The sequence below is a fragment of the Natator depressus genome, chromosome 27 (assembly GCF_965152275.1).
Source record: "Natator depressus isolate rNatDep1 chromosome 27, rNatDep2.hap1, whole genome shotgun sequence".
In the NCBI taxonomy this organism is placed as follows: domain Eukaryota; kingdom Metazoa; phylum Chordata; order Testudines; family Cheloniidae; genus Natator; species Natator depressus.
Genome location: NC_134260.1, coordinates 11,373,867 through 11,399,837, shown reverse-complemented (window position 1 = coordinate 11,399,837; position 25,971 = coordinate 11,373,867). Strand labels below are relative to the sequence as shown.

The window sequence follows — 25,971 nt, the reverse complement described above, 5'->3', positions numbered from 1 at the left end:
GAGGAAGGAGAGATTTCATGGAGGTCTGGAAGAAAAGAATCTTTTAGGTCTAAGCACATGGCAGTATGTTGGAGACAAGAGTAAGGGGAGCTGTATTAGTTACTCCAAGACATGGTGTGCGCATACGTATCTTATGGGCTCCCCACACACCAAGAGGAAGGATGGACTTGTGGTTGAGTCAACGGACAGGGACTCCCATCAGAGATAAATTCCCAGCTCCGTCTCTGATTCCATGTGTGATCTTCGGCAAGTTGCTTAATCACACTCTGCCTCAGTTCTTATCTGTAAGAGGGGGATATTACTGTATCTCCGCCCACCTAGTCCGGTCTGTTTAGACTAATCTCTTTAGGGCTGGGGCTTGGTGTTCTGTATAAGGCCCTTTGTTTCTGGTATTTACTATTTTCTCCAAAGAATTCCCACGTTTTGGAAAAGCCAGAAATCGGGTTTTACTGATTTTCACCAGGATTTTAGCTTTCAGGATCTGGGAATTTTTTATTTTTGAGTATGCGCACGCGCAGAGGAATGCATGGGGCCACGCTGAAGGGCTGGGGTCAGCGGGGGAACAAACGGCTGTAACCCTGTGAGCACTGGCAACCCTTCCAACCCCAGCCCTGAGAAGTGCAGGGGGCCATGCTGAAGGGGGCTCTGCCTGGCAGGGGAAACAGACAGGGCTGGACACCCTAGGGAGCAAGTTGGGCAGGGAGCTTGGTCCCAGCTGCTGAGACCGTGGAGCCCCCTTCTGATCCCAGCCCTTCTACATGGCCCCAGGAAGCAGACGGGGCCACTCTGAAGGGGGCTCTGTCCAATAGATCAGTGCTCATGGGCTGCAGCCTTCTGCTCCCATCCTGACACCGGCAGCCCCATCCATCCGCTCTCCCTGCGCAGTGGGGACATGAGGGGGCAGGGAGTTGGGCCACGGCAGCCGAGACATCCAGGCCATTACATCCCGAGTACCTAACCCCCGCTCCTGTGCGTACTAAGCACCCCTCCCTTCCGCCAGCTGCCCTTCACTTTCAGTTTTTATCTATTTTCACCAAACACTGAAATTCCCAGGAAATTAATAAAAACCCCAAAATGAAGGTCCTTAGTTACGCAGAGGGCCTAGCACAATGGAGCCCCAATCTTATCTGGGCTCACTAATTAGGACTGCAATACAAGATGTAAGTTCACACCCTTGTCACCCTTCTCATAATCTTCACACCTGTGTAGATAACGCTCCCCTTCACTTCCAGCTCTTTGCAGCTTCCTATGTGAGCGTGTCTGAATGTGCCGATTCCTCACTCTCCAGCCATTTAATTCAGGGGTCACTGTGCATCCCCACTTGAACTTCTGTACCCCATTACTGCCCCCTTCAAATCAGCTTCACATTTATTCTCTTTACAGAAGTATTTTCTTCCTTTCATGCTGGATTTATCCCATCAGCTTCTGGATACAGGGGGAAGAAGGAGCCGGTGACAGAACATCCCAACATGAGCGCGAGTTCTGCTGTCCGATTGCACTGGGGCAGCTGGGAACCATGAGCACGCGTACTGAGTTTGACTTTGGGGTTGGAATTGCAGGAAGCCCGTTCCCTAGCAGACCACAATCAAACATGCACTGACAGAGCCTCACTAATGCTCCCTTCTTGTGGCAAGCACGGATGTATTCCAGCACTGCTGTTCCCCAAGGGACTATGAATCTACAGTAGCAACTGCTTGAGGCTCACATTTAGCTCATCACTTGGAAACCTCCCCATGCATCTGCACTGCTTAATGTGTCTCCGTGCAGCGAGATCAAGGGGAGGACTGGAGAGCTGTGAAGTGTTGAGCTGCCTGCAAGAAGGGGTAGCAGCATTGAGACTGGTGGAAACAGTAAAGTTTTAGCAACCAGTTAACTGGCTACAAAACCAGGCGTATGACGTGATGTGCACCGTGGAGCACTAGGAAATCTGTGTCGAGGGGATGGGTCCATTGTCTAGTGTGTACAGCCACATCTGTAATAGCAATGAGCTATCCATTACCATTGTGCTAGTGATGAAAAGAACTGGCTAACAAGTGTTTCTTATCAGTGCAGGTATCCAGGGCTACTGCAAAGGATGAGGGCAGATACCTATGTCATTTGTTTAAAGTGGATAAAAAGTTAGAGATTACCCAGTAATCCCTGCACTTCCTGGGTGTGGGAGATGTTGATAAGAGCTCCCGCCTGGGGGAAGGTTATTATTTCCACAACAAGCTGTGGGTGAGAGACTCTTTTCAGCCGCACGTACAAAGCGGATGTGAGAGAACACTTGTTATTGTATTGGTCAGAGCACACGAAACCAGAGCCCAACACACACAGCTCTAGGACTTGTCCTGCCTGATCACAGATCAAATACACACACACACACACACACACACAAAAGTTGTAAGTAGTTTTAGGTGCAAGACTCACCTGGAACCCTGGATCGCAGGAAGTAAAGGAACTTCCCATTTTTTGAGTGCATGATTGCTCTCTTTATAAACTCCACCACAGACTGGCAGCGATCCTCAAACTTGGGGTGACACCACAGACTGAAGGTTCCTTCCAAAAAGAAATGGTTCGTATTACAAAGGGGTTGGCAGGGAAGAGGAGAGAGACTCTAATCTGCACTGCTCACTCATGTCCCCAAAGGACAGATGACCAAGTCACCACTATCACTGGTGTACTTCTTGGCAATTTCAACAGATAGGCCAGTGACTGGGCTAGCCTCTCAGAGCTGAATTAACACTGGCATTACAACCCATGCCCACACCACCGACACCCACAGAAAAGTACGCTTTTGCTTAAAAGCGCCTCTAGCCCTTGCTGTTGTAAAGAAACCCCAAAAAATGTGACCTGAGTGTACCTGCTGCAGTGATTTCTCCATGAATCTGCAGGTCTCTCAGAGCTATTGCTGAAGGTTGAGTGACCTGCCCCACTGCATCTCAGGGGGTGTGCTCTAAAGGGCCCCCAACAATACCAACAGAAGAAAGTGGCTGCAGCAGGAGTACAGTGAGCCCAGCCGACCCAAAGAGATACATCCTAGCTGTTGGAGTAAGTACCGGGGAGCCCATGTCTCTAGACCCTTTGGCCATCACCTCTACAAGCAGGCATGGTGTGGCCCCACATTATGACATGCTTCGGTCCAACCCTGCCCTCTCACCCTAGTGGCAGGGTTAAGGTATAGTAATAGTTTCTCCCATGCTGCCCTGTTGATACAATTTCTGCACTAAGCTAGGGTTGGAAATGATGAAACTGGGAAGAGCCTCCCCCATTGAAGCTACTTTGAGATCTCTCAGTAGGTTAGTTTGACCTGTAGAAGCCATCCAAGACCATTCTCTCAACCTCTTTGTGCACTGACTGAAGACAACTTTCCTCCCCAACCAAGATGCAGGCCCACTCACCCCCCTGCTTTCAGGTATGCTATCTGTGCACCCCACAGTGCCAGGTCTGCTCCTTCCCTCTGCCTGGAAGTCTGACCAGAGTAGAGAGCAGACTCCTAGCAATGGAGGACCAAGCACAGCGACTGAGAAGTACCTCAGGAGGGCACAGTATAGAATACAGCTTCAACAGAACAGCAGAGGTAACATCCCCAAGAGCTACATCTAGGGCCAACTCGACATTAGAGATGTGGACACCAGTGCACCTACTCCAAGGTAGGTACCCCCATGGGGCAGACCCATAATGCAGACATGCTGTACTGGCACAGAGCAGGGCTTGCAATGCTGCAACTTAAACCAAGACGTTATCAGTAAATTCGGCTTTATAGACATGCAGAGAGCTCTTAAATTAGGGACTAGCTAAGGTGTAGCTAAATCAACGTAGTTATCCCAGTGCAAATTTCAGCCTTTAGGGCTTGCCTACACATGGAATTATTCAGGAACAGCTATTTAGTAACACTGAGCTGATAACCCCCCAGAAGTATAGTATAAACCCCAGGCTCTAAAAATCCACCTGCCACAGGAAGATCAAAGAATAGTTTGCATAGTTTTGCCTGCATGTTGCTCAGGAAGCTTTTATGTGGCATGTATACTACAATCCCTAGGCACAAATAAATGTCCGACTGTGCCTTTTCACCCACCTGAAATCTGAAGGTCAAATATTTCCCCATTTACCATTCCTCTAGCTTAGCCACTTGTCACTTTCATTGGTTTAAGGAAGTGCTCAGCTCTGCAGGTTTCAGATCAGCTGTAGCACATTCAGCAGGCAACTCAGCCAGTCCTAGTGTAAGTGTAGAGTTAATTACACAAACAGGAGTGCTGCGGTCTTTCTGTAGGGGTATTCCTGGGAACTGCTGTGGGTGACCGGACTGTTGGAGTGGAGAGGCAGCTCTGAGCTTTGTAATTCATATTTTATATTCAACTGGGCCCCAGAGGCCCAAATCAGGGTCTCATTATAGTACACAAAGACAGGTGGTAACATTTTCAAAAGCACATTAGTTACTTAAGAGCCAAAACCCCAGGCACCTAGGACCTTAGGTCCCATTGACTTTTAATGAAACTTAGGCTCCTCATTGTCTGTCACTTTTGAAAGTTTTATTAATGGACTATGCGCCAAGCAGTTTATAATCTACGGTCCCAATCCAGTAAAGCAGCTAAGCACACGCTTAACTTTAACCATGAGTAATCCCATTTAAAAATCAATAAAACTACTCACATGCTAATAGCTAAGCACACAGTCTAGGTGCTCTGATGAACCAGTGTCTAAGCAACTTGTGAAGGACAGTTGGGAAGGGGGGATACAACCAGACATGTACACAGTTGTGATTTATTATGGCCTCACAGAGGGGGCAACACCGAGTGAAGGGTAGCAGCCTTACAGAAGTACAGGAATGAAGCTCTTGTAACAGAGACCTCTCATCCTTGAGGTGTTCAACCTGAGAAGCAGCAAAGAAAACTTGTTCCAGCTCTTGCTCATGGTAGGAGAGAGTCACTGTACAAGAACTTTTGTCAAGAAGGCCTCAAATTACAAATTGCTACCAGCATCTGCCCTTTCCAGCTTTATGGCAAGGGACACTGTCTAAAGGGGACATGGGCTAGGCAATCTGAGAGGGAAACCGTTTTTGCAGGCATGTCTTTAGAGGTTAATTTTGGTATCCACTGAGGTTACCAAGTACTTTGGTGCTTGTGCACCTAGTTAAAGACTGCTTGGGACCACTTGTTTTGATGGTAGAATCATAGACTATCAGGGTTGGAAGGGACCTCAGGAGGTCATCTAGTCCAACCCCCTGCTCAAAGCAGGACCAATCCCCAATTTTTGCCCCAGATCCCTAAATGGCCCCCTCAAGGATTGAACTCACAACCCTGGGTTTAGCAAGCCAATGCTCAAACCACTGAGCTATCCCTCACCCTCCTCAAAACATTGAGTATCTCAGAGATTTTGCTACCCTCCAGAACATTTTGTGCACAGTCCCAACACAGAAAACCACATTTGAAATGCAAATGCTGGGGGGGAGGGGGGGCGGGCAGTATCCTTCAGCAAGATGACAAATGAGGCAGGAAGCTGGTACAAGCAACATGCAAAGAGTTCTCAGAATAGAAAAGCCACAAGATCAAAGTTAAAGTCTCAGCTTGGACATCGGCAGTTTGTACCAGCCAGATGCATGAATGCTGATGTCCTGCCCCTATACAGTAAGTGTGAAAGTGACCAAAGGCAAAGTAACTCATCAGCAATGACATCCCATGATCAGCTCCCATTTAACCGGTGAAACACCAAGACTAAATCATCCCAAAGTGTTAGTCTTGCTAGTCTCCAACAACCCAAATAACTGAACTATCCCCTATATTGCACCATAAGAACAAGGTACAATGATTACACACTGAGCTAGGTCTTCAATGCAGCTCAGACGATGATCACAATGGTCCCTTCTGGCCTTAAAGCTATTAATGAATCAATAAAGCTTTTCCTTCATATTTTCTTGCACAGCAACTTTTCAAGTCCATTAGCTCCTTCTTAATAAGCTTTCCCAAAGTGAAGCATGCAGAATGGGCATGGAAGAAAAGGGCCTAGAGGATTTTTATTATATTGCTCAGTTTCTCAATGGAGTGATGTTTGAGAAGGAGAGGGATGGGAAGATGCCGTTCAGAGGAGTTAAGGGATTAAATGGAACATTCACAGCCCAAGATCCTCCCTTGGCCACTAAGTCTGTGATCACTATGACAAGAACAGTCCGCAGAGACGACGGCAACCTAGGCTGGTCTGTGTGCTATGACAACTCATGGGTGAATGGCTCCTTATTTAGCCTTCCCTGTCATGAGAGAGTAGAAAGGGTTTTTTGGTTTTGGTTTTTTTAATAGGATCAATCACACACAAATTAGAGCAAATATTTCCATTTAGGGCCTTCATTAGCGCCTCTGGGATTAACCCACTACAGAACCCTCACTGAGGTCTGCAGTTTAGCATAGAAGCAGAGGGCAAGGTATGGCTGCATTCAGGTTCCCCTTTGCAAGCAGGTCTACGCACAATGCATTGTTCTGGGCTCCTACACAGACAGATGGAGTTGCAGCGCAGAGCTGATTAGCAGATGGGGCCAGAGCCACATCCCAGAGAATGAGACCATTCCAAGAACCTTGCTGCTCTTACCTCTGTAGTGCTCCATTCTGGTGTGATGGGTGATACCCTGTGATCGAAAGCTTAAGCTCAGGATGTAACGAGGGTCGGAACTGTCTCGTACCAGGAAGGATCCATCTGGTTTCCCCTTCAGCTTCATTTCCGCATCTTCCCAGTTCATTGGTCCCCAGTACCAACCACACTACCAGTAGAGAGTGCAAAAAGGTCTTCAGACTTCTGGTAAGCCAGAAAGGCACTTGCCCATTAACAGCTCCGTACTAAACAGCTTAACTCAACCATCAAGGGATTCAAAGAACTGTCAGTCTTTTCTGCCCCATCCTAGCACCAGAGCACTCCCAGGAAGAATTAACAGTTTAGCATTGTCTGTAGCTGTTGGCAAAAGTAGTGCTGAAGCATTTCCCCGGCAAGGCTAGTATTTCACAAGAGGAACAGTTTAGCATCCTGGCATAAATTGCCATTAACAACCCAACATACTCTGGGAAATCATCTGATGCTGACCAAAGGTATCAGCCACAGGTCCCCCATAACCTGCTGCTGGGGAACACTTTAAGAGCAAACTTAGACACACTGACAGGAAGTCAAACCACATTAAACCATTTTGTTCTATCTATACTAGCAGATAAACCAGTTTAATCACTAGTCCAGGAAGAGACATGGTCAACAATCATTGACAGCAATAAGTCCACTTCCTAGAGTAAACAAGACCATCATGTCCTTCTACCACATACAAGCAACATCTCTTTACACATGCAAGCTACCCAAATAAGGAAGACGTTACCCCTCTTCCGATTACATCCAAGTGCTTCTAAAGCTGGTGGGGATATATAAGCGAGGAATTTATCACTGGCAGGGCTATTGTTAGGGGAACACATCTTTCCTTTTGTCCTATCCCCATCTCACGCTTACAAATCCATATGGGGGAAATAATGAAGCCCATAAGGCTGATTTTTGACTTAACCCACAAACAGTCCAACAATGGAGAGCCTTTGCCCACTGGAGGTCTTGTAAGAGTGACCCAGGATGAAGCCCTTACCTTTTCCAGTTCTCGCAAGCTAGCTGCAAAGCTGCTTGCGTCTGGTCGGTAGAGAGGACACTGAAGATGCTGGGTGGTCTGGCTGTTCACTGCCTCTGTCGGTCTGAACGGGACGATCCGGGGAAACGCATCTGCAGGGAAACCACCAACAATGGCAGGCAACAGTCACTCATTTACAAGCAATACTGCAAAGAATAAGAGCCGCCCTCCCCAAACAGGCCCTGGATTCTCGAGGACAAAGCAGGCGCAGTGAAGCCATGGCATAGAAAAAGAAGCTTTACTGATGGATGGACAGTGTCCTTGGGAATGAGGACAGAGTGGGGAAACCTGGGTAGCAACTCCAAGGCAACTAATTCATTGTCTTCACCAGCTATTCACCGGTGTCCCCTCAGAGGGCTGTCCATGGAAACACCAAGGCCTTTTCACCTGCTTTTAAAACTGATTGGAAAGGGATGTTGTCAAAGAAGCTTAGGCCTAAAATTTGACAGCTTAAAAAATTAGACGCGGGAAGATAGGAAACGGAAGGTTAAATGATAGAGCCAGGTAGCTGCAGAGCACTGTATGTGATTTTACTCCAGTGCTACAAAACAGGACGTCTTTTGAGCCTAGGGAGCAAGTGTTGAGCCCTATTCCCAGAACTACGCTAACGCTAGCGGACAAGAGGCCCCAGTGATCAGAGAAGACACCTATTAGGCCATGCAGTGCATCCTGCAGCCATTTTAGGGTTAGAGGCTGTGATTCATATGCACATTCCAGTTCTGCTGAACCTAAGGGAGGAAGTGGATATTTGAGAGTTGTCAAATGGAAGAGGGTAACTAGGCTATTATGAGCAATGCAGACAGCCACACTGCACGTACAAATCGATAGTTTAAAAAGGAACCTAGAGGTCTGACTCAACCATGTCCCAGTATGTAGCAACATGGATAGAAGACCAGCTCAATCTTGCATTAGCTGAACCGGCCAAGGGGGCAGCACCCAACCCTTGCTATCGTTCTTACAGGCAATACAGACTTCAGTAAGGCCAGACATTTGCCAAAACAGATTAGTCCAGATCTCTGCATAACGCAGCCTTGCCACTAAAACTAAGCTGACCTGGGGCATGGGGTGGAGGAGGCGGAGGCAGAGGGAAAGACTGCAGGGAAGACCCCATCGGACCCACTAGAACAGATGTAGGCAGCGTCCCACTGATATCATCTAGAAGAGAACAAAAGCAAGAGAGGTTCAGAATATAGGAAAGTAAGCGAGCTGCTACATCGCCAAGCACCTGCCAATGGAGCAAGAGCAAGCCCAGTGTCCAGCTCCGCCTACAGCGCTGAGCGGGAGGGGAACAGATGGAACATTAGCCAACAGCTCAGTCTTTCACTAGCTTCTCTGAAGAGCAGATATTGATGTAACCTCAGAACTTGTCTCTCTCAGTGTCACCTGGATACATACACCACCTCTCCTGCAAATCAAGAAGTTAGTTTCTAAACTGGGTATTTAGGAAGAACATGGCTGCCAATACAAGATTAAGAACATCAACAGGTTTCTGAATGTCTAACGGCAGCCCAATATGCAGCCATGTAAGGGACATGCAAGTTTGAGTTTCAAGAAGTTAGCATGCTAAACCCAGGAGAAAGGGCCCACCTCACAGTGTTCTATGCACAGCAGCAGCATGGATATGGGACTGGAAGAAATTCTTTGCTTGGGAAGTAGAGATCAGTTTATCGGAAGGGATCCTGTAAGAGCCTGCATTGTACTCCAAAATGGAAAAATAATTCAGTCCCTACCACTTACAGCCACACACACACGACCAGGAAGGAAATTCTAGGGGGGATGTATGTAGAGTACCTAGCAGGCTGAGGCTTCTCCGTGGTGGAGGTGGAGGAGTCGGAGGGTGAGGCGAGGTCAGTCCTCGCTGGGAGATGTCCACATCCACTAGTGACACAGTTTCACCTGAAGGATTCATCGAGAGAGACTGGTAAGAGTTTGCACCTTCTCCAGAGCATGCAAAGGGAAGACAGAGTCAAGCAGCAAGGAGGTGGCTTTAGAAAGTTTTGGAGGCGAGTTTCCACACAGGACAGAGGCCTCTGCTTCAGTCTCACATTAAATACTTTCAAGTTGAATTTCCCCATTGCACTGATTTTAAGACCACTCTGCCACAGCAGCTCAAGGGTCAGGCTCTAAGCAATAGTCAAGTGCGAGCAAATGGCAAATACCGATGCATGCTACTGAACCCAACCTAAGTTCAGCATACACAGTAGAAAGTCTTCCAACAACACAACAGACTCAGTCATTTTGAAGGCTATTAACAGGCACGATTTCCAGGCTGACCCAACGGGCAGTGTGTTTGGGTGGCTGAGGTATACTGCAGAAGGGTGTTCCAAGCAAGGAGCTGGAGGGGGTTTTCTTTTTTTAAACTCTATTTGCTACATTAAACAAACCAGTGCTTGCCAATGCTTCCTAACATGTGCATTTTATGCACACTCCTAGGTATTTGCTAGACACAAACGGAAAGACTCCAGTAGCCCAAGGCACATCTGATGAAACGGTCAAATTTTGGACTTAACACATTCATGTTTTTAGCTATTAAAGATATTTTCCCACCGACCACCCCAAGTGGAAGATAGTCAGCAATACTTCAGTGGCAGTTCTTTGATCACGTTCTCGCTCTCATGATATTAACTCTCAATATGCTTCGGTGGGTACTTCTGATTTCTAGATTCAGATGCTGACCACCACAGCGTGACAAAGACTCCCCTGAAGTTCTCTATGGCTTTAATGCTCACGAAGTGGTATAAAAGGCCAATTTCATGCATTGGTACCTGAGGTTAGATTCAATAAGCCAGGGATGGGCATCTAGCAGCCCAGAGGCTGCAAACAGCCTGCCAAATCATTTTATTTGGCCCATCACACCCCAGCTTGGGGCAGGTGCAATGGCCAAGAAGGGGGCAGGATGAGGCATCATGGGGGGAGGGCCTCCCTTACACGTAGCCATGTGGGTCAGGTGATGCTGTGGTGAGAGCTAATGGGCCACAGTGGGGTAACCAGCCCCAGCCTCATGGTACAGGAGTCACCACTTCAGGGTAAGTGTGGGGCTGGCTCACTCTCTAACACCCCCTCAGGGGCTGCCACCTCCTAGGTGCGGGACCCAACCCCAGGTCACACACCCCAGCCTGCCAAAGGGTTTTTAGAGGATTTTGTGGTCCTCTACCATCTAAAGTTGCCCATCCCTGCCAGAAGTCTTACAGACAACACTCCTGTTGACTTCAAGGGGAGTTTGCCTGCCAACAGCCTACAGAATCAAGTGATTTTGGGTTAAACACCTGCTTACTGCTGCGGAGTAGCCCTTAAGATCAATGTCCTGCTTGAACCAAATAACTGGGAGAGCTGATCAGGCTTTTAAGTTACCTAGCTGGTATCGACCCAGGTGCTCAAAGGTTCTGGACCCCCATTGCCAGTGAAAGTAGTGTGACTTTTTATACATGTGTTAAAACACGTCAGAATAAAATCAAGAAAACATCACCAAAGCTAAACTACTACTATTAAACTAAACTAAGACTAAAGCAATCCAACTGACAAATCCACAAGTTAGTCCCACTATTGGATTGGACTCACATCAAATACTAAAAATAACCAAGCCTCAAATTCTAAAGAGGATTCTAAGCAGGTGGCTGTCTGTGTAGTTATAAATTCCAGCTAAACAATTTCAAAGTCAATCAAATCCATAACTTGGGGCTGGTTAAATATCTTAATACTGAAACTGAACCATCTGAACCACCACCTCAGAGCCAATTATACAGCTTCCTTCCTTCGATTTCAATTCTTGTGGGCAGCTAACTCTCTCAAGCCCTCTCAAGATGTAATATTTGCACTATTGTAGCCTCAGCCAAGCACTATGTAAACACTGAACAAAAAGGATAGCCCACTTAACAGAACTCTGGATAAGCAGAAGTTTGACAACTCGTTTACCAGAAATTACAGATGGCAATCTCAAGTCTGTGGATTTTTAAACAGACCACACTGAATAATTTTAGGAAACAAGATTGAAGGCGGTTTACTTGGGTAGCTTCTCTCTTTCAGGAGCCTTCTCCACGTGTGGGGGCTCACACCTCCGTGCCTATAGCCACACTTTCACTGCCACCCCCTAAAAATAAAGCTAAGTAAAACAAAAGACAGAATAAAAATACTTAACGTAAGGGGGGCTGCAAATGCATCAGCTCTCAGTCTTCCAGACTAGAAGCTAGCTAATTAAGGATCCAGCATTTCCCGCTAATGGGCCTCCAGGTGCAGGGAGAAACTGGCAAAGGAAGGAGTGGCCTGGTAGTTGAGGTCCTGACTTCCCCACCCCAAGGTGATGAGTCTTGGAGATTCTTGAACATAAGTCTCCCCATAGGTAGCTTATTGACCTGGAAGGCGAGGCAGGCTTCTTGCCCTTATCTTTGATTTCCAAGGCCTTTGGACAAATCAGGTATGAGGCCCCTCTTTGATCCAAGCAACTTGGTCCAAGCAGGTTCTAATTAGGTCATCCTTAGTGAGTGTCAATTTTTGGAAAAGTCCCATTTAAATCAGCAAATGAACTACCCAGTGTTTTGCATAAGAGAACCTGATGTCTGTGAGCAGATAAAGATATCAATAATCCAGACACAAGACCATTTGAGGAAGTTGGCATGGTCTTATGCAAGTGAAAAGGTCTTGAGATGACACAGTCTCCAGATTACAGAAAGTTTCAACAAAGTTACAAAAAATCTTCTAAATAGCTAATAGGAAAAACCTGAGTTACAAAACCAGTCACAACATTCATTCACTGGCAAAATTAAAATGATTTCAAACTTGTGATCAATTTAGTCATTTCCAGTTTCTTCTCTGCAGTTTCTCTGGAAAAAAGTTACTTTAAAACCCATTATGATGAAGTCCATTAAAGTTTTAATTTCTTAAAAGGTTATACAAGGTTTGTATTCCCACATATGCGCGCACTCTCTCTCTCACACACATACACACTCTGAAGATTGACCCTGGAATGCGTTACCTAGGGAGGTGGTAGAATCTCCTTCCTTGGAAGTTTTGAAGGTCAGGCTTGACAAAGCCCTGGCTGGGATGATTTGACTGGGGATTGGTCCTGCTTTGAGCAGGGGGTTGGACTAGATGACCTCCTGAGGTCCCTTCCAACCCTGATATTCTATGAAGATCCCAGGCCACTGGCAACAGCAGAGGAGCTGGTGTTAGCAGCTTCGGCTTGTGCAATCATTCTGCAAACCAGAGACTGCCAATTATGCACATCTACAAAAAGCTAGGCATGTTACAGGAAAAAACCAAGCTTGTGCTGCTACCAAAATATTAAAATGACTTCTGTGGGGGTCTCAATTCACGAGGAAGTGGAGAAGATGAAGAGCTATGGCTTGAATTCTCCCCAATCTCCGTTTGTGATGTTAGCTCAGCTCACTCTGCCAGAACTAAAGGCTGGGAGGAGGCAGAATTCTTCATTTACCCATTCAAGGCAAGGTAAAGAAATGACCTTCAAGGTAGGCAGCTCTCGGCACTGTCACTGCTCAGCACAAAGGTCGACCAGAACCCTATAAAGGGACATCAGTATGTGTGCACTCCTCCTCCTTTCAGACACCAGGTACCATACTTTCAATGCGCCTATCACCATATTAGCTGGGTTTCTACTGACACCTGAATCAAGAAGCAAATGGGATATGCAGGAAGCCCTTTGCTTTTATTTATAGCCAATCTGATCTCAACACCATACCAATCAAAGCTCTGGGCATTCCAAGAAACACTTAAAACCACAATACTGAAGTTGCAGCCTACATAGTCCAAAGCCAGCAGTCCCTCTTCTTCCACCATACATTCCCAGACAATTCCATTGAGGCACTGCCTCAGCCCTCCACCAAGGCCCACGCAAAGCCCACTGGTTTGAAGCATCCCCTAAAAGTTAACGGATTTGGGCCACTACAGACCAACAAGTTGGGAAGAAGCATTCCAAAGGGGCCCCTCACACAGAATACGTCCTCCAGCCTGTCTGCTCTTTTCCACCCCGAGATCAAGCTCAAGCACCCACCTAATACCACCATAGCACTGGGTCATGGGGAGAGGTAGTCTCAGGCAGGACAGACACAGGAATCTAACCAACCCTTCTCAGCACCCAATGGGTAAGACACTGGCTCACTGCAAGCTTCTCTAACAGCAGACCTTGATTCTGGATTCAGTTGTGCACAGCAACTGAGTAGAGCCACTTGACTATGCTTGTTGGTGCAGGAACACACACTGTTGTGATTGCACAGTGCCTAGGACAGGGTCCTGTGACATCTGCACCGCTGCAGCTGGCACTAGTACAAAACCCAGTACAGAAGTGTGGCTTGCATCAGCGTGAAGATTTCTGCTTTTAAACATGGTAGGTCACACTGGTTATCCTGCTGTGGCTACAAGTACCAGCATGTCTAATGAAGACAGCTCTGTGTGTGCTAGAATCATAGTTCAGACTTCCGTTGCCCTCTCAACAGTGGAAAATTAAAAAAAAACATGAAGCAGAATGAGGAGTTGTGTTCCTCAGGGCTGGTCTACACAGACTTGCTTCTGATTAACTGTTCTTGTTAAGAGAGTGTCCCCCACAGGCATTTAATAAGAAACAGCTACTGTGCTTTAAATTCACACCCTACCTTTATCCACATTAACTTTCCAGTGCAGCCAAGCCTTACACTGGGTTCTTCTTTTAGGTGGTTGAGAGATTATAATTCCTGCTGGACTACATAGCTCTTAATAGATGAATGGAAAGGAAGCCTTTTAATTCTCTGTAATTAAATCTAAAGAGTAACACACCTAAAAGTGTAAAATAAAGTGTTTCACTTAATCTTTCTACCCTTACCTGTGAAGAGGGGGCTGAAAGCAACCGGAGAAAAGGCACTTTGAGTTCTTGTCAATCGGGGTTTCCTATTGAGAGAGAGAAAGAGCTAATGAATGAATACAGGAAAGTAGCAATTCCTCCTCAGCTCTGGCAAAACCGCAGCTTCATCTGCTGAAAAGCTGACGGAGCCTAGTCACCATACTTGCAATGCAGTTTAAGATTTATGAGAACACCGGCTTTAGAAAATTTAAGTACAACAACCAATACACAAAGCTAAGTCTCAGTCTTCATACCACATCTCTAAATTGATAAGTAACAAGTTAATTTCAGGAGGAATGTCAGTTAGACTGTTAGAGCAAATATACTCCAACTTGAGTCGTGCAGTCTATTTAAAACTGAGGCAGTGTTATGAGCAGCTAATTCTTTCCCTAGGTTGGCCATTACATCAAGATGCCTTAGTGAAACACATATAATCAAGACAGAGTTACAGGTTACATGGGGCATGCCAAACCAGTTAACTCTGCATTGACACTCACACCATGTGCAAGTGTCACATGAGGTACACAGCCTCCTTGAGACAGTTTGAGAGATCAGGTGAACTGTGCAAAAGCTGCTCTCTAAGCCCATTCAGCTACATGGAAATGTAGCTAAAACATACCTCTGAGGACTCCCATTAAAATTTCCTTTCCAAAATTTACCTAGTATGAGGCCTACAAATTTAGCCATGTACGACCACTGCCCAGTAAAAATTAGCCTGTACAGTACCCTTCACTGAAGGATCCTGAAGGGCTTTGCACAGTTGGGTATTATCACCAATTAACATAGGAGAAACCAAGGCAGAGTAGCTGTGACTTGCTCAAGATGCAAGTCCATTGCAGAGGTGGGAACTGAAACTCAGAAGTCTCCCTTCCCGTGCTCTCTTCTAAAAATCTAGCTCTTTGTGCAAGAGGTGGTCTTGCAACAGTAACGACAGAGAGTTAAAAAAGTGGTCAGAATTCTCTAACTTGATCCCCTGCTTTATACTTGAAAGTACTATTTAGAGAGAGCCAACCACATTGGTATCTGAGCAGAGCCAATGCTGACCATGAACTGTTGTTCAAAAAAAACCCTCCGGCAGGCAGGCCAGCTGGCCTACCACCTCACAGGAAACAGTTTTTTGTCCCACAACAAATAAAGAAACTAGCCTGTTTAAAGCTTGCTTTGCAGAAGTGTAGTTTCATGCTAGAGGCTGCAGGACAAAGTTCCTGTGTCGGGGGTCAGAAGTATATGGCTGCTACTTGAGTGTTTCCAGGCAAATCAAGCCTGAATCTTGGCTTTTGTGCAAGACATGATCTTAAAAGCGTGCTACAGAATTCTAATAAATGTCTCTACAGTGGTAGCTCCCAGTATCGCATACAGCCAGCTAATACTAGAGTATTGTCTTAACAAGACTCTACCCAGCTGTTGGCCACTTGAAAGATCATAGAATCTCAGGGTGGGAAGGGACCTCAGGAGGTCATCTAGTCCAACCCCCTGCTCAAAGCAGGGCCAACCCCCAGTTTTTGCCCCAGATTCCTAAATGGCCCCCTCAAGGTTTAGCAGGCCAATGCTCAACTGAGCTATCCCTCCCCCCTCCATTGAGCTATCCCTCCTACACTACACTGCACTACTCCGGAAATCTCTAACCAGGCAGGATGAGTCAATTACTTAGTGCCAGGCTTCACAATTTAAGAGCAGTGCCATCCAAACAAACATGCTTTACTACATTCAGCCTTGCAACATTGACATGAAGATTTACCAGCCTTGACATAAGCCTTTCTTTCCCATCTTTACCATGATGGAAACGCCAATATTTTACTCGCCCATCCAAGAGAATCTCTCATCCTGGGCAAGTGGGATTTTACAAGGCTGACTGGGTTCCTCATGAGTTTTCTTCTCCACCTCCATTTTTAGATTCGCAAGAAGGAAGCGCTTTCCATAATCTGAATGCTACCCTTAAATCCACTAGTAGGTTGTGCCTTTGTCCCTTGGCTGTCCTATCACCAGCCTCTTAAGAAGCTGGTCAGTTTCAGAGAAAGTTAGCCCTCTCCCATCTTCTGCAAAGTGTTAAGCTGAACATGATATCAATTTAACCAAGTTATTGAAACACAGAAATCTAAGCTCCAGTTTTGTATCACCACACATTAAAATCGGACAGAGTGCAGAATATGCAAGTATAATCCTGCCTTTTCTGCAGGGCATACAAAATTCTGCTCTCATTTATACCTGAGTAACTTCATTGACTCTGATGGGGTAGCACAGGTGTGAAGGAAGTATTTAGTTCTATTTTTGCAATTAAGGACAGTAGTGAGAAACACCATTTAGATACTGATCACTTTTATGGAATCACTTAAAAACAAAATAGTTTGGAATTAAACCTCTATCTATTATTAAAGCCATATTTTATTCCTAGAGGAATGAGAATAGCAAGGAGCAGAAACATTTTGGACCTCTCTGTGCTGTTACTAAAACGGCTACATTTTTACACTACCATTCTATAATCATGTAAAAAAAAAAGCACCATGTGTTATTTCCCACTTCTAGATCTGCAGTGGGGTCAGATCCAGAAATGATTCACAAGGACTGGACTCTGCTACATTTCACTTTTAAACTCAAATGATCTCTTCTAACATTTCCTTTCCCTCTTCTCCTCAAGCACAGCAAGAGTGTCCAATTATGGTGGAAAATATTAATAGTAATCAAGTGTGACCGGCAACAGAACACCGCTGCATCAGTTTAGCTTAGTACTGCAGAAGATCCCCTAGGCGTCCTGAGGGAGCCATAAGTGGGTATTAGGGTGAACGTGGCAGTTGCTAAAGAATGCTAGTGATGGAATTTCCAAGTGGCTCACATGGCATGAATGGCAAGCCTGAGCATCAGATGAGCCATATCAAATATCAGAGATGACATGGCTAAGACAGGGGTATCTTTAAATCATTAGAGATCAGAGGAGAATGTTTTAGGTTCAGGTGTCCATCAAATCAATAGCAGCTGAGACAACAGCCAGGAGAACTCATATTGTTCTGTAGTAAGTTAGAACAAGGTGACTTAAGTCTTTTCCATTTCCAGTTTCTGTAATTGGTTCCAGACAGGCGGAGATGGTAGTAAGTTAAACTGGCTTAGATCAAAGTCCTAGCCAGTCATCCTCACTGGGGTCAGGTGGCAACTTCTGCATATGAACGCATAAAGGAATGTTAGAAGGGACTGTAAAGATCAGATCCTTGAGCGTTGGGTGGGCAGATGCTGTATGTGAACTAGCTACTGTAAACCAGCTACAAGACTTGGGCCACACGTCTGCAACTGGATCCATGCAGGCAGCCTCTTGCTGAAGTCACTGGGACTCTGCCTGTGCAGATGCAGTTGCAGGATCCATGCCTAACTCTGCATCCCCAAGTTTAATGTGAATAGAGCAGTGGTGCACAATGGCTTCAGAGAGCAATTTCTGTGTTGCAGCATTTAAATATCCATGCTCAGGCCCAAAGGCAGGAATGTTGCCACAGGTATCCCTATATTTAGTTGCAGTCAAAGTCCACCCCAGTTCATCAGAACAGACTATTGATCTTAGATAATGGGGTCAGTTTTCCTTTCAACTTTTGCTACATTTACTAAGCAGAGTTGTAACATGGTCCCTCAAGGAATCGGAATGCTATGGATTGCCTGGGCCGCAACTTCAAATACTGGGGATTCTGCTTAGCAGTAACATTTAAGAAAAAGTTGCACTGGGTAAACAGCCTTCTGCAATACAGAGACAAAATGTACTTAGCGTCAGTATCTTAGAACAGGAATTCTTTGGGAAGGATGTAGGAAGGAGGAAGGGGCTGGGAGTCAGATATACTGACAGGAATCTGCCTGAAAGCTAAGTCACAAGTCCAAGAATAGATCAAAAGTCAACTTTGAACTAACTAGAGAAGCATTCCCCTTAGATTGCTGCAGCCTCTTCCCCAGTCCTAAAAGCAGCAAAGAGACCTGTGGCACCTTATAGACTAACAGACATATTGGAGCATGAGCTTTCGTGGGTGAATACCCACTTCGGCCCACGCATCCGACAAAATGGGCATTCACCCATGAAAGCTCACACTCCAACACGTCTGTTAGTCTATAAGGTGCCACAGGACTCTTTGCCACTTTTACAGATCCAGACTAACATGGCTACCCCTCCGAACCCAGTCCTAAAGTTAGTCTTCGTGGACCTGGTTTTCCCCAAAAGCTCTGAGTAGCGATAGAATTTGGTCAGGTCAGCCATCTGTGGCTCACTTTAAATGCCATGTCCCTACTAAAAAAAGATTTTAACGTTAGCTAACAAATCTTAAAACCCTGGTGCAGACAAGGCATGCTGCAGTATTAACATGCATTAGCTGACTGAGGTAAACCCAAAGGGAGAGCATAGGATTTACTTCAACCAGCTAACATGTGTTAGAACTATAAATTGCCTTGTTTACACTAGGCTTCTCACACATGTTGAAGATTCCCTTTTTCTCCTAGTGAGGACAAGGGCAAAGAACTAACAGTCTGCACAGAACACCGCTGGCCATGAGGAAGGGAAAGTTGAGAAAGGGTACCCAGCACACAAGTTAGGAATCCTAAACATTTTTCTGTACTTTGAGGCAGCTTGGGAGAAGGAGAAAAGACACCATAACACTCCAGAGCGGAGGTTAAACCAACAAAAGAGGGGGCAGAAGCAGCTGTAAGAATCATGGTGCTGCCCCACTGCTACAGCACAGCAGGTCTTGCAAATGTGGGCAATGCAGCACATGGTTCCTTGAAAGCTGCCTTTCTTCCTTCCCACATCTGCACAGAAGCAGATTGTGCATGTAAGGCTGCAGGCTTGGGCAGCAACCCAGACTAACCTACTCTTCTTCACTGGCACGAGACGGCATAAAGCCAAACTCTCTAGGAGCTAGCAATGGATGCTCTACGACTATGTAGCCTCCTGGCAAGTAGGGGAACGGGAACAAAATACAACAGTGATGTGCCCTCTTTCCTATCCCTTACAAGAGCTCCATGAAAAAGTGCCCATGTGAACAGAAGGCACGGTTCAAATCTAGACCCTTTTGAAGGAACTTGTGAAGTTGGATTCACCACATTGAGCTAATCTTTGTTAAAATACTACCTAATGCGTACAGAATCCCATGCTTCCGAGCGTAAGAGTTGGAAATTGCAAGAGCAGTGACCATTACATTCTCCTACAAAAGGAAGAATCCATGTGGCAGTATGTTCTTTTTGATCTAAATCTGTTAATACGTAACTGATAATTTCACGCCACTTTATTTCAGTTCTCGGAAATCCTAAAGACTTCCAGTTCTGGTCAACAACAACAAGAACAAGGAGTGAGGAAATAAACCACAAGTACATTAGCAAAACAGCATCATTACAAGCAAATGGAATCTCTCTGCCATCGAAGGTTCATTTATGGTAAATGGAGCTCCCACACAGAGACTCACCAAGGCTCATCTCAGAAGTGCATTAACAGTACTTAATGCTGGTCAATGTGTTTGAGCCTTAAGTGGTAACAAGCTGACACTGCAATTTAGCCAAGAAGTTTAGGCTATATGATCTCAGAGGCTAACTCATGACATCCCCAATTTAGGAGAAGACAGTAATTTCAGTCCCCCAGCCTACACCAGTAAGGTGAGCAAGCTTTTTGGCATATTGGCTGCACAGTTACCACAAACTGGTGCTCTGGACCACAACTCTCCAAAGGTTGTTTGCTACTCACACCTAAGATGTTGGGGGATTTTCTTGCTCACCCATCATAAACTCTTAAACTACATCTTTCATATGTCCTCTCTTCCCAAAGGACTTACATTAGACCAATCAATTCTTCTGGTCAAGGACTAGACTGTTTCCAGAGTCCATTAAATGCTGCTCCTGGGCTGACCAGAAACTTGCTTAAGATCTCAGTAGGGCACTCCCTGCCTCCCCACCAACAAAAGCCAAGTAATGTCACCACTACAGCATTCCCAGCTGCAGAAACAAGTATGCAGCCCCTGCAGCACCATGGCAGCTTGGAACTCCAAAGCCCACATGGTAACATGGAGAGCAGATAACAGGCCACCACATGAGCCCCCTTTGGCCCCAAATACTTCACTCCTCCTGCTGAAGCAGTTTCCTTTTGTCCCTATTAACTTATGCCTGTCACAGGAACAAATACAAGCTCACTGGGAATGCAGAGCTCACGTGACTATTCCTACTACAGCACTGAATATTATTGCCGAAGTCATACTGGAAGTGGCCCAGGAGAACATAAGGCTCATATGGCTGTTCTTTGGATAACATCGATCAGCTCCACAATTCTTTTAATCAATGGCTCATGAGATAAGTGCTGACTTTAGCGTCCCAGGAACAAACAGAACAGAACAGTTCAAACACGGGTTCAAAACCCTAAAGTCACCAGCTGATGGAGACAGCAGCACTGCTAGCATCACCAAGTCTACAGTAAAATTTAGATTGGGATACTAGCGCTTCCTAATTTTAGGACAAAAAGAGGGGGGTTCGTTTAGTTGGCGTTAACGGGCCACTCTACCTTGAATGGTTGCTTCGAACATGCGCTAACAGCTTATGCTAAACATCCTGTTCCACTTCATATTTAGCTGGGATGCGAGGACTATCTTTCCCAGACCCGAAAAAGAGCTCGGTGTAGCTCCAAAGCTGGTCTCTCTTACCAGTGGAAGTTGGTCCAATAAAAGATATCACCTCCCCCACCTTGTCAATCCAAGTACAAGACAAGAGACAGCAAATGGACAAAGACAAATAGATGGGGGGAGGAAACAATGAGGCAGGAAAGGCCAGTGGTCTCCAAAGTGGGGTGCACGCAAGAGCATCCTGGAGGTGCACGGCAGCTCGGCTCTTCCCCGCTCCGTCTTCAGTGGCACGCCAGCAGCAGCTCTTTTTCTTTCCTTTTCTTTTTTTTTTTGCTTCCCTAGAGCTGGCCCTGGGGGTGTGTGATCCAAAAAGTTTGGATCCACTGGTATAGGCAGCACAACAGACTGTGGTCTCAGCACACTCCAAGCCTAGCCACTGTCAAGATTTTTTTTTTTTTTTGGCATGCCATGACTGCAGTCACTAACCTAAGAGCTGGCGTTAGAAAGCTCCAGCAGTAATCAATGGCCTGATGAACTAAAAGCCTTCCTAAGCTAAGAAGTTCTGCCCTGCGGATGCAAACACCATACAACAAAGCAAGAACCCAAAACCCCATGGCTCATGCTCCTGGACATTTACCAGCTATTCCTTCCCAGGTGCTGCTCCCAAAGCATTGCTGAGAGTGTATTCCTGCTTACACCTACACTTGATGTGCCTGAGCTGTGTTGGTGGGAATGACGAGCCCCTCAGAGGACGGACTGAACAGCAACAAGCACTACATTGGATATGCATAACCCATGCCCTCCTTGGACCTTTGTGCCGAGAACACACTCCTGACGCATGCCTGTCCATGGAGCTGAACGGGCATGCCAACCTCCTTCCGTAAATGTCAGGAACGTATCCTACAGCCTACCCCATGCCCCTCTTGTGAATGGACACTAAAGCATCCTTCTGCCCCACACCATGGCACACACTTGCCATCTCCCATACCCACCTCCCCCCCCTTACACTGAAAGCACATACGATGGCAGGCAGCCTCTACATCCCTCTCCCTCCCTGGCATTAGAGGCGTATACCCTGGCGCACACACACCTCCCCAATATGGCTTCTCTGGACCCTTGCACAAAGAGCACAGGGCAGGGCCTGCACCCTGGCCTCATGCCCCATACCCTTAGGCCGAGCCCCGGCTGTTGCTTCTCACACGTGCCCCCACCTCCGGGCTCTTCACAGCTGCACCCACAAGCCCACGCAGACCCTTGCATGGAAAACACAACCCCCCCCCCAACCCCAGTGCATCAAGAACAAGAAGGGGGGCACCCCCCCCCCAAAGGCCTTGCTCCCTCCGAGCTGTCAGCAGGACGCTGCACGACCACGGTCCCTCGGCTCCCTGACGCCTTGGGCGCCCAGCGCCTAGCACCCCTCTGCGGTAAGCCCGCCCGCCCACAGCCCCCGCCCCACTCGCCCCTCCCCCTTACCTGCCCGCGTCCCGCTCCCGGCCCCGGGGGCTGGACACGTCGGTCAGGCTCCCGGCCGAGGCGGGCAGCTCCCCGGAGCGCCTCCTGCCGGCGGCGGCGGCGGGCTCCCCCCCGGCCGAGGCGCCGCTGCAGCTCTTGGTGCGGAAGAAGCGGCTGAGGCGGATTTTGAGCGATCCCTTCCGAGCGCCGAGGGGCGCGGCGGCGGCGGCGGCCGGCGGCTGGGCCCGGCCCCCCGGCCTCCCGCCCACGGCCCGGCCCGGGCTGCCCGGCCCCTCCTCGGCGCCGCTCTCGGCCTCGTCGGGCTCCAGCGCCTCCAGCACCAGCAGCGCGTCGCTGGTCTCCTCGGCGGCCGGGCCGCCCGGCGCGGGCAGCAGGCGGAGGCAGGGGCAGCCGCCGCCGCCGGGCGCCTTCCCGCGCTGCAGCGCCAGCGCCGCCAGCTGCAGCTCCAGCCCGGCCGGCGGGGGCGCCCCCCAGCCCGGCTCCCCCGAGGGCTCCAGGGCGCAGCGGTGCCGCGGGCAGAGCAGCTCCGAGGGGCCGGGCCCGCCGCCGCCGCCCGCTTCGCCCGGCCGCCCCACGTTGCGGAACACCATGAGCTGCGGCGGCGGGCGGGAGCCCCTCAGCGGCGGCGGCCCCCCGGCCGCGCCGCCCTCCTCAGCGGGGCCCTTGCCGCCGCCGCCGCCCGGCTGCGGCCCGGCCCCATAGCCCAGCAGGCGGCTCAGCACCCGGTACGAGGCCGCCGCCGCCGCTTCCCCCTCGTCCCGGAGCTCGGCTCGCCGCATCCCGCCCGCCCGCCCGGCTCGGGGCGGCGCCTCCCCCGCCCCCCGGCAGCCCCCCGGGACCCGCCGCCGCCGCCGCCGCCTCCCCTCTCCCTCAGCGGGGGGGGCCACTGCCGCCGGCCACGCCCCCTCACTTCCGCCGCCGGCCACGCCCCTTCGCCCCCGTTCCCTCCCGCCTCAGGCCGCGCTCCGGGCCACGCCCCCACCCCGTCCCGCCTGAGGCCGCGCCCCTCCCCTGCGTCCCTCCAGCGGCGTTGGCCCCGACTTCCATAGGCCCCACCCCCATCTACGCAACTCGCCCTACGTCAGCCCCGACTTCCAAGAGGCCGCGCCCCCTTCCCTAGGCCGCACCTCCTATTCCGGCCTCATGTTGCCCCGCCCTGTCTCCCATAGGCCGCGCCCCCTGACGGGCCTAGGCCCCACCCCTTCTCTCATCAGCCCCGCCCCCTCCTGAGTCCCTGCCCCACGGCCAGCCCTTTGCTCCCCCTACCCTTCCTCCTGGAGCTGGGCCTGATGTTCGTTGGGACAGGCGCTGTCGGTGGGGTGGGGCTTAGCCTGCCCTCTGGTTTCCCCCGTCCAGCCCCTCACTGTGCTTAGGGTGACCAGCTGTCCCGATTTTATAGGCACAGTCCCGCTATTCGAGACTTTGTTTTATAAACGTCCCTGCTACCCCCCCCCCCGTCCCGATTTTTCACACTTGCTATCTGGTCACCCTAGCTGTGGTACATGAGCACATCCCCCCGCAGCATTTGCCGCCTTGTTGCCTTCAACTCAAGCCATGTTAACAAGATGCGGATTATGACCTGAAGTGACACTGACCGGTCTCCTCTGATTGCCCCTTTATGTTTCCTTTTCCATCAGCCATCTTCTCCACCCGTCTATGGTCTTAGGCCCCCCAGTATTGCAAGTCGTTCTGCACAGGCAGCTCAATGCATCCTCAGTCACTGATGATCCATTTGCAGGAACAGGGCTTAACTCTCCCCCCTCTCCATTCCTCTCTCTCATCGCTGCTCACACCAAAAATAAATTGGGTTCAAAAAAAGAATTAGGTAAGTTCATGGGGGACAGGCCCACCAATGGCTATTAGCTAAGATGGGCAAGGACACAACCCCACGCTCTGGGTGTCCCTAAACCTCTGACGGCCAGAGGATGGGGCTGGATGATGGGATGGATCACTCAAATTGCCCTGTGTTGTTCATTCCCTTTGAAGCATCTGGCACTGGCCACTTGTCAGAGACAGGATAGTGGGCTGGCTGGACCATTGGTTTGACCCAGTATGGCCCTTGTTTTCTTCACTTGGACTAGCTCACCATTCTCCCCATATCCCGTCACAGCTCCCTGCAGACTCCCACCTCCCTCTTGTCTCTATAACCCCAGATCCCCACACCGCCCCCATCCCTCACAAAGCATTATTTAAGGTCCCTATTCGGTACCAGTAACATTGCTCCTTGATCTGCTCCTCACCAGGGCTTGTTACTGACTCAGAGCCCCAAATGCTGCGGCCGAAAAGAGGAGCCTTTCTCAAGCACTTACGAGTCCAGCAGAGGCTCAGACCCTTCACATCTCAATGTAGGAAGTGCTAGAGAGGCAGCATGAGCTAGTGGGTAGGACACTGCTCTTGAACTCGGGGGACTTGGCGTCTAGTCCCAGCTCTGCCATTGGCCAATGTGTGTGAGCTTGGTTCAAGTGCTTCACTTCTCTGTGCCTCCTCTGATTAGGCTGTAAGGTGCGTGGGACGGGGTCGGCCTTCGCAATGTGTTTGTACAGCGCCATGAGCCTTGATCTTAGCTTGGGCTTCTGGGTGCTACCAACAAGCTGCTGGCACATTCTGGAGCCCGCCGGGCTTCCCAGGGGCATTTCCAAGTCAGCTGGGCTCTTTGCTCCTTTCGCGGTGTTTATCTTGGGTCCACAGTTTCTTCCACCCATTTTCATTTCCTCCGCTCTTCCACCACACCCCCATCCCCAACACCTCAGCCTACTCCCTCCGACCTCCCCACGCTGCCTGCCCCTTGTGCTGGGGAGGGAGTTAAAATCTGTTTTTACTGAGCACCAAAAAAAAAAAAAGGGGGGGTAGGTTTTTTAAGCAAGGGATGAACCTGGTTTCTTGGCCCCTATGTATGTGTGTTGGGGGGGCTTGTGGAACTGGGGCCAGAGTTACATGGCGCAACACTGTTCGATTTCAACTGTTTCAAGGGGGAAAGCTCTGAATGGCAGCCCCACTTTGCTAGTTACCCCACACATCCTGATACGGCCAGAGGAACTAAGGGTAAATTCATCCCTACATCAGTGCTTGCACTCCCCTATTCAGGGGGGCACAGGATTGCCAGGACATAGGAGAGCCTGGTTGTGCCCTCTGCCAGCCCTAACATACCCTCTTCCTGCCCACTGCACCTGCCCAGAAGCCCATGGTGTGAGGGGTGGAGGCAGGGGGAGCTTACTCCCCAGGCTCTTTGCACCAGCCTCGCTAGGCAGAGTTGAACCCAGTGCATCCCCACCCCTGCAGCACCCTGGGTGAACGAGTGAGCTCCTGCCTGTTCCCTCCCCTGGTCATCTCTGCAGCTGCCTCCTGATTCACACACCTCCCAGCAGGGACCTCTTCACTGCCACAGCCACGCCCCTCACTCAGCCCTGCTGCAAGACCCCCAGCATTAGGTGCTGGCCAGGAGAGGAGTCTGCCCAGCCCCCTGCCCACTCAGTGGTAGCTGGGAAGTATAGACA

General features: G+C 48.9%; 1 protein-coding gene across 1 annotated transcript in view; it reads right to left on the bottom strand.

Moving 5' to 3' along the window:
- Positions 1–23,256, bottom strand: part of SOCS7 (suppressor of cytokine signaling 7) — a 38,183-nt gene extending 14,927 nt beyond the window's left edge. Inside the window, exons 1-7 of the mRNA XM_074941027.1 lie at positions 22,478–23,256; positions 14,427–14,491; positions 9,410–9,514; positions 8,672–8,773; positions 7,580–7,710; positions 6,559–6,727; positions 2,410–2,538 (exon numbers count right to left, since the gene is read on the bottom strand). Coding sequence (XP_074797128.1) covers positions 2,410–2,538; positions 6,559–6,727; positions 7,580–7,710; positions 8,672–8,773; positions 9,410–9,514; positions 14,427–14,491; positions 22,478–23,256 — 1,480 coding nt within the window. The remainder of the gene's footprint in view (positions 1–2,409; positions 2,539–6,558; positions 6,728–7,579; positions 7,711–8,671; positions 8,774–9,409; positions 9,515–14,426; positions 14,492–22,477) is intronic.
- Positions 23,257–25,971: the final 2,715 nt, after the last annotated feature.